Here is a 16151-nt window from a genome sequence, read left to right on the forward strand (position 1 = left end):
TATATTGCATATTCATAAATGATCCATGGTAACGACGTTGATTGTGTACGCCCAGCGCGCGTATGCACAGCATGTACAATATTATTTCGAGTTGGCCAGTTGAATGATTTCGATCTTTAGCTCAGATGGAAGTTAACAAAATCGGTAATTTGGGGGCATAATCTCAGCTAAACCGTTTTCCTGCCTGGTCAGGATAAAAAAATTGATATTGACATGGCAGAGGTTATGCAGGAATTATTCTCAGATGCAAGGAAACACCGATTTTCGACGATTCCAAATGTCACAGATGACGGTAAGTTTAGTTTACCCATGAACCGAACAAAATCCAATGCGTTACCATGATCGAGGAACGCCTTTGTGTTCAAGCCTCACTACTCTAGGAAGGGATGTAAACGATTTTTAACTTTTGTACTAGGCCCAGGCCCATATGCATAGCCCAACAGTACGCCTGAAATAATATTACTCATATTAGGTATTTGTTTGGTTGATTTTATAGAATGTATCTCTAGGTGCTCTTTCTTGATATTATTTTGATTTTCCAATTTGCAGATGTCATCAGCGTTTGGGAAAATGTTTCTGCTTTTGTTGAGAGACACATGAATATGCAAAAGGTAGGCTGTAAATTTGGATTAACTAAATGAATGCACCGTCATTGTTAAGTAAACTTTGTGCTTTATTGCTTTGAACTAGCCTACTTGTTATATGAAGGAAGTGGACATGAATATAAGAAACCATAAAAGAGGCCTTTAGTTGCCTTTAGTTAAAAAAATGTGTTTTCAGGAGAAGTATTTAGGCCTAATCAGTTTTGTAATTATTTTTAATTCTCATTGTTTTCATTTTCAGGGAGTAAACATTCCAGGCCTCGGTACCTTTACCTTCACACAGAAGAAGCTTGACATCGGTAACAACAAATTTATTCTCATCCAGCGTCCGGTGTTCAGTCTATCTGAAAAGTTTGCACAGACCCACAGACTGGACTACGCAAAACATTTCACATCAGGTATTAAAACAGTCAGTTCTTTACTTAACAGTTTCAAACACCTTTACCAGCTGATCAAGTTATAAGTTGGTTTGTTTAAAAAAAATTATTTTAAGTTAAACTCCAATATTTAACCATCTAATAGGGCCATAGTTAGAAGGTCCAAATTCAAGAGTTTATCAGCTTGAACCATAATTTCTTCGGTAATGTTATAAAGCTGTTGATGCGTTTCAGTCTTTAATTCTGCGTATCATAATTATTTAATTACAGGTCAAATTCCAATTGTCCAACTCAACTTCACTGTTCTATCTGCGGAGAGTCCCTTTGACCGTGATACAGTTGAGAGATGTGTTAAGGAAGTGTTACTGTCATTGTCACGGTCTGTACAATCCAACCGCAATGTGGAATTTACATTTACTGGCATTGGTCGTCTGGCCATACGAGATGGAAAAGTCAAAATGAAATTCTACAAGGATTTCTTGAACATGATGGATGGCTCGGGAACGTTAGCAGAGGCCTTGAAAAATGTAAGAGACGAAAAATTGTCAGTTTGACAAAATCTTAGTATAAAAGCACTTTCAAAGTGCCTAAAATGAATTCTATAATCAATTCAGTAAACTTTCCACATTATATAGATTACTGAAGTGAATACGTCACACGCACAATTAGTGTGTAAGAGGCATGAGCGCATGAACCAGCATGTGAACCAGCACGCGCGCGTACACCATTCATTTGCACTGCACTTTCTGGTTCAAAGTGACGTCACACTTCGGTACTCTATACTATTAGGGAAATGCGAGTTTATTTATTGTCCTTAGGGACACAACTCTTGCTATCTGATTTCATATGCAAAGCTAACCTTTCTTGTTAACCTTTTAGATACACAATTGTGACATATTTGATTGAATCACTATGCATGATTGTGCAACCTCGTAACAGCATAGCGTTATAAACCAGTCATGCAGTTGTAAGCATAAGTAACCTTGTTTTGCTTCTTTTTTGTTTACAGAGACCAGACACGGCTGATTCTGTTTTGTCTAGAGCTTCTACCTACAGACCTTTAACAGGAAACACACTTGTGTTACCCAGGTGAGCAAGTGGATACTCTTTCAGATCTTGTTTTAGAGGTTTTCATGCTATGTCTTTTTTCAGGTGTCTTAGGAGTGACTTGGTCAGAGAAAAAATTACTTCAGTAGTTTCTTTAAAATGTTTACTCAAGGAATATTGCAGGACTGAGTAAATTACCAAGTATAGCTTTCTGTAAATTTAAGAATAATATTTTTTGCTTGTGTTTGCTGTTCACTGTCTAGAATTTCCCAGGGTTCCAGCAAAGGCGGATTAGCTCTGGAAAACGAGGAACCTCTAAGAAAAATGCCAACTATAGATGAGGATAAGGAGGTCACAAATAGAGAGGTGGAGCTCCAAGAACCAGAAGGGGAGGAAAATGAAGAATTGGTCCTGAATGAAGGGGAGGAACAAGGGAATGAAGAAGAAGTAGAAGGCACAGATGGTCAAGAGGGTAAGCAGAATGGATGAAAGTGGGTGGGAGAGACATGAGCTGCAAGATTCAAAAATAAGGTGCAAGCACCAGCAACCAGGAAAAAACTTGGGCAAAGACAGGAACAGAAGTTCCTGTACACAAACTTGGCTGTGGTCTCGTATAAGAGCTAAGGCAATTTCTTGGCCTGCTATCACTGATGGAAACTTCAGTATGTATTTCTTTTCTTTTCAGAACCAGTCACTGAGAAGAAAGTCTCACTGTCTCGTACTCCTTCACGTCAAGTGGCACCTACTGCTAAAGCAACCGGCATCAGCCTGATTGACGATCTAACTTTACCCACCCCTCCCCGTGGGATCAAAGGCAGCAGTGTTACCCCTTCACCACCCAGTGGCAAGCCCACTTCCCCAAAAGGGAATCTGACGCCGCCCTGCTCACCTAAATCTAGATCCCCAGAGAAGCAGGCAACATTTGCTGGGGCTGTGGAGACGAGGGAGTTTACACCTCCAGGGACAGCATGTGGGCACAGAGCCGGCCAGGAATTATGCTACTTGTGTCATCAACGAGCTGTGAGGAATGTCCCAGTCTCATTCGAGGCCGAGAGGAGACGTAAAGAGCAAGAGCAAGACAGACTTCTACAGCAGTATCAACATTTAAAGGACACTGAGGCAATCGTCACTGAACAGGTAAGAGGTTGTAAGAGGTTTGGGCACCTGTTAAGACCTTACCATACCCCTCCAAAAATCCAGCCACGTCATTGAAACACTTATTCAAATCACTTGCAGATGTCGATACTGAAGATATTTCAACTACAAAGCTTGCTAAACCTCACCCCAAAACGTTTTCCTAGTTTATACAAAGAAGCAAGAAATATCACCTACTAGGTTTTTTCATGCTAGTGGTTTTATTTTTCAGGCCCAGAATCTTGCAAACAGGCATCACTCACAGAAGATAGCAGCATTCAATCTTGGAGTCAGCGAGGCAATCAAGAACAAAAAGAAGGAACGCCAAACAGATTTCCATGTGAGTCAAGATGAATGTCTCATTACCATTCAAATGAATGAAGAAAGAGAATGGGTTCATGTATTTGCCTTTGCTAATCTGTACAATTTTAAACCACAAACTAGAAGTAGATCTGCACTAGGAGTCAGTGTTCCTGTAACTATATATGTACAGCTCAAATAAAACCACCACCAACTGAACAGCAAACTTTTTCGTTCCCTTTCTATAGAGATCTTATATCTTCCAGCGACGCTGCCTGACTCCACCTCGGCACATCAAACAGGAAGAATATGCTGATCAGCTGGCAGAGCAGGTTGAAGCAAAGGCAACCAATAAGATTGGCCGCAAACATGATCAAGAATTCCTGGAGAGATTAGAGCAAGTGCAGCTGGCAGAAGAGTAAGTACTGTAGTAGACCCAAGCTTTCTTGTATAGGAACGCAGTTAAATTGTTCAGATATGTGTGCCCAAGTTGTATTACGCTTACTTTGTATTTGTATTCTTTTTCAGACTTGCTGCTCAAAGAGAACAATATCTGCGAGACAAGGCAGCTCAGACAGATATGTACCAAAGAGCTCTCTCAGCACAAGTAAGAGGCATATCAAATTTGTTGAATTGAATCGTCTGATACAGCTTAACAATTTAGAATCCTATGACAACAGACAGGAGGGAATTGTTACTGTAAAGAGTTCGATGGCCAACTGACTAGCTGATTAACTTTCTGGAAGGCTAGCTGGCTGGCATGTTGACTCGTTTTTGGGGCCACCTAGCTCCTCATTTGCATTGCTAGCTAGTTGACAGGACAGCCCAAGCTTGATTTGCTGGCTGACAGTTTTTGTGCATCCTTGTATCATGCTAACCATTCATATACACATATCCTTTTCACATCCTCCTAATTTACACCTGTAATACATTCACAGTTCATCATATCTTTACATGAGTTTTCACCTTTTCATTAATTTTCATATCCTCATTTAACACCACCTCTCTCCTCATCACCTGCCATCCTTTCTCCATCTTTACTGTGCATCTTCCCTTCCTCCTTACCACCCTCATTTAACACACCACCTCCCATAGATTCACATCCGGGACAGACTTGTCAAAGCTGCTGAGATGGCTAGCCAAGATCAGCAAGGTTACATAGATAGGGCTGGGGGTTCTCCCAGCCAGAGAGGGTTGATCAGTCCACGTCTTCTAGGGCCTTTGAGCCTTCCTGTACCTAAGATCATTCTACCATTCTCTAAGATGGAACCACTTAGGCTTAAGCTTCCAGATCAGCGTACGGTAGGGAGTACATTGTAGTTGTTAAGCTATAGGGTTTCTTGTCACAGCAGGAAAAACTATTAACAGTCAGCTGATAGTTCAGGATTAATCTGTTTGTTGACCAGAGTAACTCTAAATTAGTTGACCTGATGTCAATGCAGGTTATTCATATAGGTTAGTTGAAAGTGCCCATTCATTAGTTACCCTTAGAAAAGTTGACTATATACATGTATGAGTTGATCAACCCTTAGGTTTAGGTGACCAGAAATAATTTAGCTCAGAGATCAGCCATCAAAAGTGCATTTGATCCTACATTACACTGTGTACTGTTGGATGGACCAGATCAGTAATTGTTCCCAGTTAAACATAATTGATTAGAGTTAGTTTACCACAGTTTGCTTGTCAAATGCTAGTACAAATACACCTGTAGTTATAGTTCTATAGCTGTAGAGCTATCATTTTCCACAAGTGAATGATTGAAGTAATAACCTCTCGTTATTCCATCCAAGGTTCGTTTCAAGCCTCTTCCTCTGCCAGCAGCTGTGCCCGACTCTAAAGAACCCATCTTTGGTAAGAATGATGCAACCAATGAGCAACTAGCTGATAAGCGTCGTCGGGCCATTGAAGTGTACAAGGAGCAACTAAATGCAGTAGAACATTCCCGACGACAGAAACTGTTCAATCATCTAAAAACACAGCGGGAAGAAATGGATATACTAGACAGGACACGTCGAGAGTGAGTTGATTTCGTTTTTTTGTCTTCAATCAAACAAAAGCTGTAAAAACCAGTGCTTCCTTGAAATAAAGTTACCTTAACTTCCATGGGGCATATGAAAAATTGTATTAATATAGAAGGTGTAAGACTGTTTAAGTTGGAAAACTTGATAAAACTTTCACAGTCAGTGAGCATAAAGAGATGTGCGGCATTTGTGCAAAGGTAACTTGTATGTAAATGAGAGACTTAAGTTTCAGTGTGCGTAAGCTGGTTTACAATCAGTCGTTGTTTATTGTACACGTCGTGTTTGTTATGCGGAACTGAAATGCAACTTTTCTTTTCAAAATTTGGTTAATATAGACTCATAGAAGACAGGGCCAACCGTTACAATGATTCTGTCAAAACTCGCAAATCTTTGGAAGAAACTTGGAAAGAGGCAGCCAGTCTGAAACGACAACGCGAAGAGGAGCAGAAACTACGAGCTCAGAGCCCAGGAATCCTGATGCATGAACAGTGTGAGCATTATCATCGTTGTGACCAATGCAGACGTCGTCTTGGCAACTGTGGCGAGTCTAATATTTGGAGTGAGTCTCGATACATTCCAGGATCAAGACTCATGGTATAACCTATCTATACGGTATAAAAACACTACATAACACCCAAAAGTAAACTTACAAAAACATTGTGAGATGCAGTAATTGCAAAACTTATTCATTATATGCAGGGTAACAAGCTCTTTTCTTGGAGGGGGAGGAATTTTTTCTTGGGGAAGTGGAATTTTGATGAAATCTTTTCAGTGAATGAGAAGAATGCTTCCTTAACACCTCTGAGGTTTGGATCAAGCTATTTACGTATGTGCAAATTTCTAACTAAAAAATATTGTTTCCAGTGTGTTTATGGATTAAGGGATTGTTGTGAACTCACTATTGACATTTGCATGGTTTGGGAGTGATAGGCTGAAACCACAAATTTCTATTTCACTGCAAATTTTACAAGGGCTGGAACACTAAATAAGGACAAAAGGCCATTTTAGCTTTTTCATGTGATTAGTAATAATTCGAAGTACAAATTGCTTGAAGGGGTAGTATTACGAGATACTTCTGTGGTGTGGAAGCATTGTGGGATTTTGTAATCTCACCAATAGTTCTTAAAAGTAAGCAAGTGTAACTCATAACACGAATCATGGTCCTGTACACACTTAGCACAACTTTGTTTTATTCTAAGGCACCATAATGGAAATATTTAACACCACAATTTTTGGAAGAATTCCTTTGAAATGTGACCATTCCCTCGTAAGAATAACTTAAGTCAAAGTTTCTCCAATTCAAAGCACATAAAAATGAAAAGCATGGGTTAAAAGTGCATGCTATTTTTTATAGGATGAGATTTTGTATAAGTACAAGTACACAGGAATATTTCTGGATTTTTGAAGCACTGTACAAAGGTTTTGTAAATACATGTAACAATTCCATACATGTAATTCAGTGTCTGTCTGCTTAATCCATATTTAGTGATATTTTGGGGAGAAGCAGAGAAAGTCAGCTTAACTTTATCTTATATTTACAATGTGGTAATTTAATTAAAGATTTTGTACTTTGAAAGTGATGCATTTTGTACCAAGTCACCATTGATCATCGTGAAAGCTGTGTTAAACCGGTTGATCTTTCTCTCAGTGTTCTTCCAAATACATGTATATGAATCCATTCCAATAAAATTCCATTCCTATAACATCAATGCAAACGAGAATTTGTGCCCTATTTCTTTGGCTTTTTGTTGCTAAGATACACATCTTGGAGACCAGAGCATTGCTCAGGGAATGTATGTACACCCTTATAGAGCTACGAGTAACCAAGCGTTAATTAATTACAGAGGGCTGTCGGCTTAGTCAAAACTTCAAATTAATGGAGACAATCAATTTTACAGAATGTCAAAATGCAGTGCCATTAGGGACGGGAAAGCAGCCAGGTGATGTAGGAAACTACTCGCTAATGTGTTTGCATTCTCAAGGTAACAATGAAATAAATGTCAACCATGCACAAAACTGTTGATTTTAGATTGCTAACATGGACAGCAAAATAAATGACATCCTAATTTTTTTTTTCTGAAGACTTTAAATGCCACTGCTGCGCTCATATGTCAGTACTAGTTATCACATACATGTACTCTTAATTTTATCAAGTAAATTTCACATTGATTTCTGAAAGGCTCTGACTGTCATCAGACTAAATGCAGCAGCAGGGAATATCAAATCTTATGAATTGATTTGTCTTCAGATGCATAATTTGTCCTTGCCTGATAGAGTACTGGCGCAATATATTCATTCCATTACATGTACATGCTGTCTTCACATACAAAAGTATGTGGCACACTTTGGTACTGCACGTATAAAAAAACAGAGCTTTGTAATATAAAAAGATACATTTCAATGCAATTAATAATAATATATCAATATATATATACAGTACCTCTGTGTATAAAGTTGTAAAGAAGTTACTGTTCATGATGTGAATGCATCAGCTATTTTGTCATGGACTCTACATGTACATGTATTTACTCGACTTGAAAGACGACACTTGAAGTTACTACAATATATACAACTCAACCTTTGACAATCACTTATAAGCTGCAACAGCACAACCAAACAAAAAGGACATGTATGTCACCATTTTTTTAAATTTTATATCCACAGAATAGCCTTGTCAGTTAGAAATCTGCTATTCTGAAGGGCCCTGATTGCATTTTTAATGTTACATGACTCGTCACTTAATGACTTAATAGTCATCCTGACAATTTTCGTAGATAACACTTTCCTTTCTAGCTGCCTGCAAGGTTTCAACCCAATACGACATCTAGTTCAAGTGATAAAGTGCTTAAGGCTGCAAGTTTAATGCCATGTTACTTGTAATCTGATGACGTCATCGTCACATCATGTCAATATTCGTAGATAACACTTTCCTTTCTAGCTTCCTGCAAGGTTTCAACCAAATATGACATCTACTTTAAGAGATAAAGGCGGCCATGGGACTTGTCATATAATGACATCATCGTCACATCATGTCAATTTTTGTGTGTATTGCTTCCCGTTTTACTTAACTGCAAGGTTTCAACCCAATCCGACATTTACTGCAGACGATATAGTGCTTTGCAGGGTGCACCTTTAATATCAATGATGATGTCATTGTCACATTATGCGAATTTTCGCGTATAACACTTTGTCAAGAAACCTGGCCAGGGCATGTAGTTCAAGAGATACAGTGCTTTGGAGGTTGCAACTTTAATGTCACATGACTTGTCACCTGGTGTAACTTTAATGAGGATGCAACATTGCAGAGTAACCAAAGTGGCACCTAGACAAACCGTGCACAAAGTGAATGAGGTTTTGGGGAGAACAATTATGAAAAATACAGAAGAAAAAAGTAGAAGAAACGGAATGCATTTTATGCACAGTTGCACAAAAAAAAACAACAATTTAAAATAAATTAATTTAATGATGGGGAAAGAAGAAACAAAAACTGGATAACATTCGAACAACAAAGGAATTGTATGTGAAAAATAAATAAAATAGCAAAGATTAATCGAATTAGTAGCTAGTAATTAGAATAATAAAATAAGCATAAAACATATAACGAAAAAAAAGAGTAAAAGCAAAATAATTATAAACAAACTTCAAATGATGATGATGATGATGCTAAAATTAACAATGAAAAGTTCATGGAAAATAGAGTAAAATATAAAGCAAAAAATAAAATATAAAATGTATATGTAATAAAAAATAAAACTAAAATTGAATGGAATCAAACACAATTGGTTAAATAAACGTAATCTGAAACTTAAAAATCTGTGACAGTGATTAAATTTAAAGATTAAAGACAATATTAAGGTTAAATAAAATTCAACCATAAAAGTTGTTGAGTTTAGAGAGGGACTCCGCCTGCCTTCTTGAGGCAGTCAACTTGTTCCAGCCCAAGGTTCCTAGATATTGGAATGTGCATTTGCCTCAATTTGAGCCATTTAACAGCAATCAGATGCCAAACGAATGGGTTGGAGGTTCAAACGAGAGTTAAGGTACCAAGGATTAAATTTTCTAACACACTTGTAGACTTGATAATGTGCATTAAGAATTAATCTAGCGAGTAGATTGTGCAGTTTAACAAGTCTCTCAAGATTGCAGTTAGAACAACTGGACCTGGCACTCTTCAGCATTTTAAAAATCCAAGCAGGGGAGGCAAGGTTTGGCAGAATGACAAAGAAACCAATTTTGTTCAAGATTTTCTCAACAAAGTTGATTATGATCTGATCATGATAGCGACTTGTCTAGCATTACCCCTAAATATTTAAAACTATTGACACACTAAATAGCCTCTCCGTCTAAAGTAATGTGAATGTCTCCAACATGAGATAAACAATGACCTGTGCCAAAAACCATGAACTTTGTTTTGCTGACAGGGTGAGCTTATGTTGTGAGCTTGTCTGATCAAGGAAATCACGAAGTTGGTTATTTACAGTCCTATTTAGAATCTTAGACACATGTGGGAGAACTGAAATAGGTCTGTAATTACTGATGTCAGTGAGCCTAATAATAGAAATATCAGATTATATCAGTTAACAAAATATTTCAGCTTCAAAGTATCTGTGACCAGCTTTCACTTCTTTAAGAAAAGAACAGAGCATTTGCAAACAACACCTTTTTCAAGGCACTTACAGTAACTTGTCCCAAAATGAAAGCTACTTGCACAAAAGCTGCAGGACTAAGCCGGGCAGAAAATGAAAACCAAGCCTGGGAGGCAGACCTGATGAGATTCAAAGCTGGTATATCAGAACTGTAAGACCCCCCCAAAACATCACTGCTTTAAATGATCAAAATGTTCAGCTAAACTGACTTCAACATTGCAAGCTTCCCATAATGTTTGTTCCCAGACTAATTTTTACCATACATCTACACATGAAAAATTTAAAGCTCATCTTTATCCATTTGAGATTTTTCCTCCATCTTGGCTGGCTCAAGACGTTCCTGGGATGTCAACAGATCATCACTTTGTGCTGTCTTTTCCAACAATGTCTGCAGCTTTTTCTGAAGAATAATACATGTACATAAAATTGTCTTCCTGTCTAAAACTGGAAGTTACAAGACTTTTTGGACTAAGGGAGCATACCCCACACACGCTTTTTGCAGGTTCTATAATGAGGTGGGGCTTAATTGATCAGTTTATTAATCACAATTGCCCCCCCCCCATTTGAAAATAGTTCCGCTGCCAATATAGCTAGAGTTATAATTAGTAACCATACTTTCAAAGTAATAATGTAATATATCACAGCAACACAAACTTGCCACTTGAGTCTCACCTCTTTCACTTTACTGATCTCCTCATCAATAACATCAATAAGCATCATCAGCTTCTCCTGGATGCTGAGTGCAAATGGCCCCCCTTCCTCCTTCTGTATAAAAAAGAAAATAAGTCAGACTCCATCAGACTTTAATAAGCTTCAACCTTCACCATTCAATCATTTACACAGCACTGGTTGAGGGCACCATATTAAGTGAAGGTTTCTGTATCAACACCAAAAAACCTGCATGAATTATTTATCGGAAGCAGACAGGACTTGATAATTCATTCAAGATGGAATATAATCACAAAAAACATACCTCAATGGGTAACTTTTCCATGTCTTGCGATGTTATTTTTCCATCTTCATCTGCATCCAATTGTTTAAAGATCTGTAACACAAGAAAAAAACTAACTTGCAGTATAGACAGAAGTGTAACATGATTGAGACAGGAAGTCAGAAACACAGTAGGTTTGTCCTAAACAAAGTCCTGAACCTCTTAACTGCAACCCCCTCCATCCCTGAATAGGACTGTCCTAAACAAAGTCCTGAACCTCTTGACTGCAACCCTCTCCTTCCCTCGATAGGACTGTCCTAAACAAAGTCCTGAACCTCTTGACTGCGACCCCCTCCTTCCCTCAATGGGACTGTCCTAAACAACGTCCTGAACCTCTTGACTGCAACCACCTCCTTCCCTCGATAGGACTGTCCTAAACAAAGTCCTGAACCTCTTGACTGCGACCACCTCCTTCCCTCGATAGGACTGTCCTAAACAACGTCCTGAACCTCTTGACTGCAACTCTCTCCTTCCCTCAATGGGACTGTCCTAAACAAAGTCCTGAACCTCTTGACTGCAACCCTCTCTTTCCCTCGATAGGACTGTCCTAAACAAAGTCCTGAACCTCTTGACTGCAACCCTCTCCTTCCCTCGATAGGACTGTCCTAAACAAAGTCCTGAACCTCTTGACTGCAATCCCCTCCTTCCCTCAATAGGACTGTCCAAAACAACGTCCTGAACCTCTTGACTGCAACCCTCTCCTTCCCTCGATAGGACTGTCCTAAACAAAGTCCTGAACCTCTTGACTGCAACCCTCTCCTTCCCTCAATGGGACTGTCCTAAACAACGTCCTGAACCTCTTGACTGTGACCCCCTCCTTCCCTCAATAGGACTGTCCTAAACAACGTCCTGAACCTCTTGACTGTGACCCCCTCCTTCCCTCGATAGGACTGTCCTAAACAAAGTCCTGAACCTCTTGACTGCAACCCCCTCCTTCCCTCGATAGGACTGTCCTAAACAAAGTCCTGAGCCTCTTGACTGCAACCCCCTCCTTCCCTCAATAGGACTGTCCTAAACAAAGTCCTGAACCTCTTGACTGCAACCCCCTCCTTCCCTCAATAGGACTGTCCTAAACAAAGTCCTGAACCTCTTGACTGTGACCCCCTCCTTCCCTCGATAGGACTGTCCTAAACAAAGTCCTGAACCTCTTGACTGCAACCCCCTCCTTCCCTCGATAGGACTGTCCTAAACAAAGTCCTGAACCTCTTGACTGCAACCCCCTCCTTCCCTCAATAGGACTGTCCTAAACAAAGTCCTGAGCCTCTTGACTGCAACCCCCTCCTTCCCTCAATAGGACTGTCCTAAACAAAGTCCTGAACCTCTTGACTGCAACCCCCTCCTTCCCTCAATAGGACTGTCCTAAACAAAGTCCTGAACCTCTTGACTGCAACCCCCTCCTTCCCTCAATAGGACTGTCCTAAACAAAGTCCTGAACCTCTTGACTGCAACCCCCTCCTTCCCTCGATAGGACTGTCCTAAACAAAGTCCTGAACCTCTTGACTGCAACCCCCTCCTTCCCTCAATAGGACTGTCCTAAACAAAGTCCTGAACCTCTTGACTGCAACCCCCTCCTTCCCTCAATAGGACTGTCCTAAACAAAGTCCTGAACCTCTTGACTGCAACCCCCTCCTTCCCTCAATAGGACTGTCCTAAACAAAGTCCTGAACCTCTTGACTGCAACCCCCTCCTTCCCTCAATAGGACTGTCCTAAACAAAGTCCTGAACCTCTTGACTGCAACCCCCTCCTTCCCTCAATGGGACTGTCCTAAACAAAGTCCTGAACCTCTTGACTGCAACCCTCTCCTTCCCTTGGCCCCATTCATCACTACACCAACATAAGAAGTCAGCCAAGAATCAATCCAGCTTTCAATACCTTATGTCCGATATGTAAAGCCTCCTCATTCCAAATCCCCCCTTGCAACATTGGCAGCCTCTGCAAGAATAAACCAACATTATTATCAAAATCGAATAAACAGCGAAATTATTGATTAGGGAAAACATGCCTGTCTGAAAATGAGCTTTTCAATGAAGGAAAACAAATTTTTTCAGCTTTTATGCATGTATCTACAAAGGAAAACTGAGCTTGCAGTAAGACACTTCACATCTGCTTTGTGTAATTCCAACTTCTTACCTCAACGAGTAGTTCCAGAAACTGACTCTCTACCAGAATTTCCTCTCCTGCTTCTTCCATAAATGTTGTCAAGCTCTGGCTGCCAATGAACAGATGACAAAGGTACAACTAAAATGAACCTCTTATTTGTTATGAGGATTTCCAACTGCTATGACACAAAAACAAAAATAGCACAATTTATGATAACTCTGATTTCTAAACTTACACCGGACTTTCAATGAAAAGAAGTTCTGGGTGTGTGATCTCCTCTTCTTCACTGTCCATCAATTCATGGTAAAGGAACTTGACATCTGCCAATGAAAGCATTGGATCTGGGGTGCCACAAGTCTGAGAGGTTGGAATAATGTTAGCTTTGTGATTCCACCAGATATTGACTGCAATGTTACGATTGATAGAGTTCACCTGATGATACCTGAAATCAATGAAGGAGAGAAGTATTTATAAAACTGGATTGTTCCAGACGCTGAACTTGAAAACAGGTTCAAAAATGTCAAAGTGAACACATTTTAGAGAAATTGTAAAAATGGAAATGATTTGGTTTCATTGTTTTCCATTTTGGCCATTGCTACATAGCAAACGGACTACATAGCCTACAGACTAGTGGAAAGTTGAATCTCTAAATCTGAGTTTAACTTGCCAGATACAGGACAAAGTGAGGGTTTTCTTCAGTCTTGTACCTTTTATAATATTCACCTGCATCATTCATAACCATGAATTTTACAGGTACATGTATAAATTTCCCTTATGAATTCTAATAAAGTACAAAAACCTGACATTCTTTACAATAAAAGAGCACTTTTTACCATTTATATGGAATGTAAATGCAATCGCCTGCTTCCAATTTTGCCTCAAAGAACTCAACATCCCTGAATTCTGGATATTTGTTGAAGTCAACTCGATCAACATCAACACTAGAGTAGCTACCTTCAGGGTGATCAAATACAATCTGCAAGAAGAATTAATGGCTTTCAATCATTCACTTTAAAAATGAGAAGGGAAATAAAATTATTTCATTTTTATACTTCAGCAGAAAACAATGTTGTGTACTGACAAGAGTCTTAATTTTGTCATGCATTTCAAATGGTTGGAAACTTGGTTATAAAACTTAAGTACGTTGTCATAAAAATTAATTTTGCCTGAAATTTTAGAAAAGTTGGGAAAGGTAACATTAAATTTTATGAAAAATCAATAGGCCAAGGGGCTTCTAGATTTCAAATTATACTTTTCTATTGTACATTATTGTGAAAGGATTAATCAGTAGACATTTCACATTTCCTCTTGTCTGGAGGCAAATTAGTGACAAAGATAAAGGATTTGAACAAATAACTTTGAGTTCAATATAGCATACCTGTTGTCTGTATTTGGTATAGTTGATAAACAGGATTTCTTTCTGACCACTAAACAAACAGTTGATGTTATCAACATCATCATTATGCAAAACAGATTTGGTTCCACCACTGCTGAACCACATCACCTGCATCAAGAAACATGTTTCAAAAAGCTGTTCAGAAGGTTGTGAAACACAGAAAAGAAGAATTTTATAACTAAAGCTGTAACATTCCAAATAACTGTGTAAACATACTGGAAAAAGTATTTATTGATTATCATCAATGCAGGGTAATTGAACTCTGCAAATTGTGTATGATTTAAGTTGACAAAAATGTCTGTATCTAAAATGTTTTAATATAAGTTTTACCGTCTTTTCAAATGCTTACTGTGTCAAGAAAACTTGCTGTGATGTTATCACAATGTAAAGGAGGAGGAACCAAAACATCTTTCCTGAAAATATGAAAGAAAAAAATAAATGTCAGTAAATAATTAAATTTACATAATTTATTTCAGTTTTCACTAGATACATCACTCAACCAACTTAATTTGCCACAGCTAATTATTTTTAAACAAGTCACAATGTAATTTCAATGGGTCTACCAACTAGAATAGTTTATATTTCAAAATCTCCAGTCACTGAACTCACTTCAGAAAATCAGGCACCCCTGTGACCAGATATTCATCATGGATTTTGTATCGATCCAGGAACTCGGCAAAAGGCATCCATCTTGCGGGCATGCTCCTATTCTCAATCTTCCTCACTTCAACATCAATCATTTCTTGAGACTCGGGCAAACTTTTCAAATATTCATCACTCCATTGCTCAAATGCTGGTGATCTCCTGGCTCCCCGCCTGAAAACAACTGGCAATGAAGGGTAAACATATTGCAGGAAAAACTCGGTTGGAGAGGGGAACTTGTTTACTTCTGAGATGGGGAGTCGAACAGCTTCTGAACCAAGGGGCTTCAAATGACCTGGCCAGGAGGATGGTGATGGGTCACTGAGGTCTTCCAGATGAGATGGTTCAACAACATCATCAGTAGCAACCAAGTGAAATAAAAGACTGGATGCATACAGCAAACATATGGTGATCAAACTGATATGATTCTGAACCTTAACCATCATAATTATTATTTGTCATCGACAGTATCTCTATGCAAATCAAGTTAGTCACAACTCCCAATTGATGCAGCTGCAACAAAAAAAAGTAAGCTGGATGAGTTCACGGTCTGTGTCTAAAGTTGACTTAGGCGTAAATCTGAACCAACAACGTAACCAAACTGTACAGGCCCAGGATTGTTTCAGTTCTAGCCGTAGTAAAAGTGTTCAGTACGTATTTACGCGTCCTGGGCATTATGCAAATGACGCACCTCGTTCTTCGCTACGTGGCCTCTTTTTCTCTCGGCCACCTGTTCTATCCTAGTTACGCTTACGCCAGTAAATTCAAAAGCTTCACTCCCTCCATTAAGGCTGGTGCCGATTACTTGGACATTAATTTTTTCCGAAACTTCCGCGTATTGGACACGCGCAGTGCACCTGTTTTCATTTCCTCGTTGAATGCCGCCCTCTAGTC

At 39.1% G+C, this 16151-nt stretch overlaps 2 protein-coding genes across 4 annotated transcripts; one reads left to right on the forward strand and one right to left on the reverse strand.

The window, feature by feature from the left end:
- Positions 1 to 39: 39 nt before the first annotated feature.
- Positions 40 to 7196, forward strand: LOC110974586 (coiled-coil domain-containing protein 81-like). Of its 2 annotated transcripts, XM_022226334.2 has the most exons (13): positions 40 to 292; positions 550 to 611; positions 844 to 1000; positions 1250 to 1506; positions 1989 to 2068; positions 2290 to 2498; positions 2712 to 3163; positions 3393 to 3500; positions 3709 to 3878; positions 3989 to 4067; positions 4556 to 4762; positions 5251 to 5477; positions 5817 to 7196. In XM_022226334.2, the coding sequence occupies exons 1-13, from the start codon at positions 214 to 216 to the stop codon at positions 6079 to 6081; spliced, it is 2352 nt and encodes a 783-aa protein (XP_022082026.2). In that variant the 5' UTR covers positions 40 to 213; the 3' UTR covers positions 6082 to 7196. The 2 variants fall into 2 exon arrangements, with proteins under 2 accessions (XP_022082026.2, XP_022082027.2); XM_022226335.2 differs by lacking the exon at positions 4556 to 4762.
- On the reverse strand, positions 6637 to 16094 carry LOC147796540 (tRNA wybutosine-synthesizing protein 5-like). Of its 2 annotated transcripts, XM_087146231.1 has the most exons (11): positions 15949 to 16094; positions 15225 to 15441; positions 14965 to 15028; positions 14598 to 14723; positions 14053 to 14195; positions 13455 to 13661; positions 13250 to 13328; positions 12992 to 13051; positions 11101 to 11172; positions 10800 to 10892; positions 6637 to 10527 (listed from the first exon to the last, which is right to left on the reverse strand). In XM_087146231.1, exons 2-11 carry the CDS (start codon positions 15353 to 15355, stop codon positions 10408 to 10410), a joined length of 1095 nt encoding a protein of 364 aa, XP_087002357.1. In that variant the 5' UTR covers positions 15356 to 15441; positions 15949 to 16094; the 3' UTR covers positions 6637 to 10407. The 2 variants fall into 2 exon arrangements, with proteins under 2 accessions (XP_087002357.1, XP_087002356.1); XM_087146230.1 differs by having other exon boundaries at positions 15225 to 16094.
- Between the last annotated feature and the right edge of the window lie 57 nt (positions 16095 to 16151).

The sequence above is a fragment of the Acanthaster planci genome, linkage group LG15 (genome assembly GCF_054643075.1).
Source record: "Acanthaster planci isolate LZ-2023a linkage group LG15, COTS_SCS, whole genome shotgun sequence".
Lineage (NCBI taxonomy): Eukaryota > Metazoa > Echinodermata > Asteroidea > Valvatida > Acanthasteridae > Acanthaster > Acanthaster planci.

Coding starts and splice junctions, on each gene's coding strand:
- LOC110974586 (XM_022226334.2), top strand. CDS start 214: ATGGCAGAGGTTATGCAGGAATTATTCTCAGATGCAAGGAAACACCGA. Junction 1,001..1,249: donor CGCAAAACATTTCACATCAG/GTATTAAAACAG, acceptor ATTTAATTACAG/GTCAAATTCCAATTGTCCAA. Junction 2,069..2,289: donor AACACACTTGTGTTACCCAG/GTGAGCAAGTGG, acceptor TTCACTGTCTAG/AATTTCCCAGGGTTCCAGCA.
- LOC147796540 (XM_087146230.1), bottom strand. CDS start 15,703: ATGATGGTTAAGGTTCAGAATCATATCAGTTTGATCACCATATGTTTG. Junction 14,196..14,597: donor ATACCAAATACAGACAACAG/GTATGCTATATT, acceptor TTCTTCTTGCAG/ATTGTATTTGATCACCCTGA. Junction 10,528..10,799: donor AGATCAGTAAAGTGAAAGAG/GTGAGACTCAAG, acceptor ATTATTCTTCAG/AAAAAGCTGCAGACATTGTT.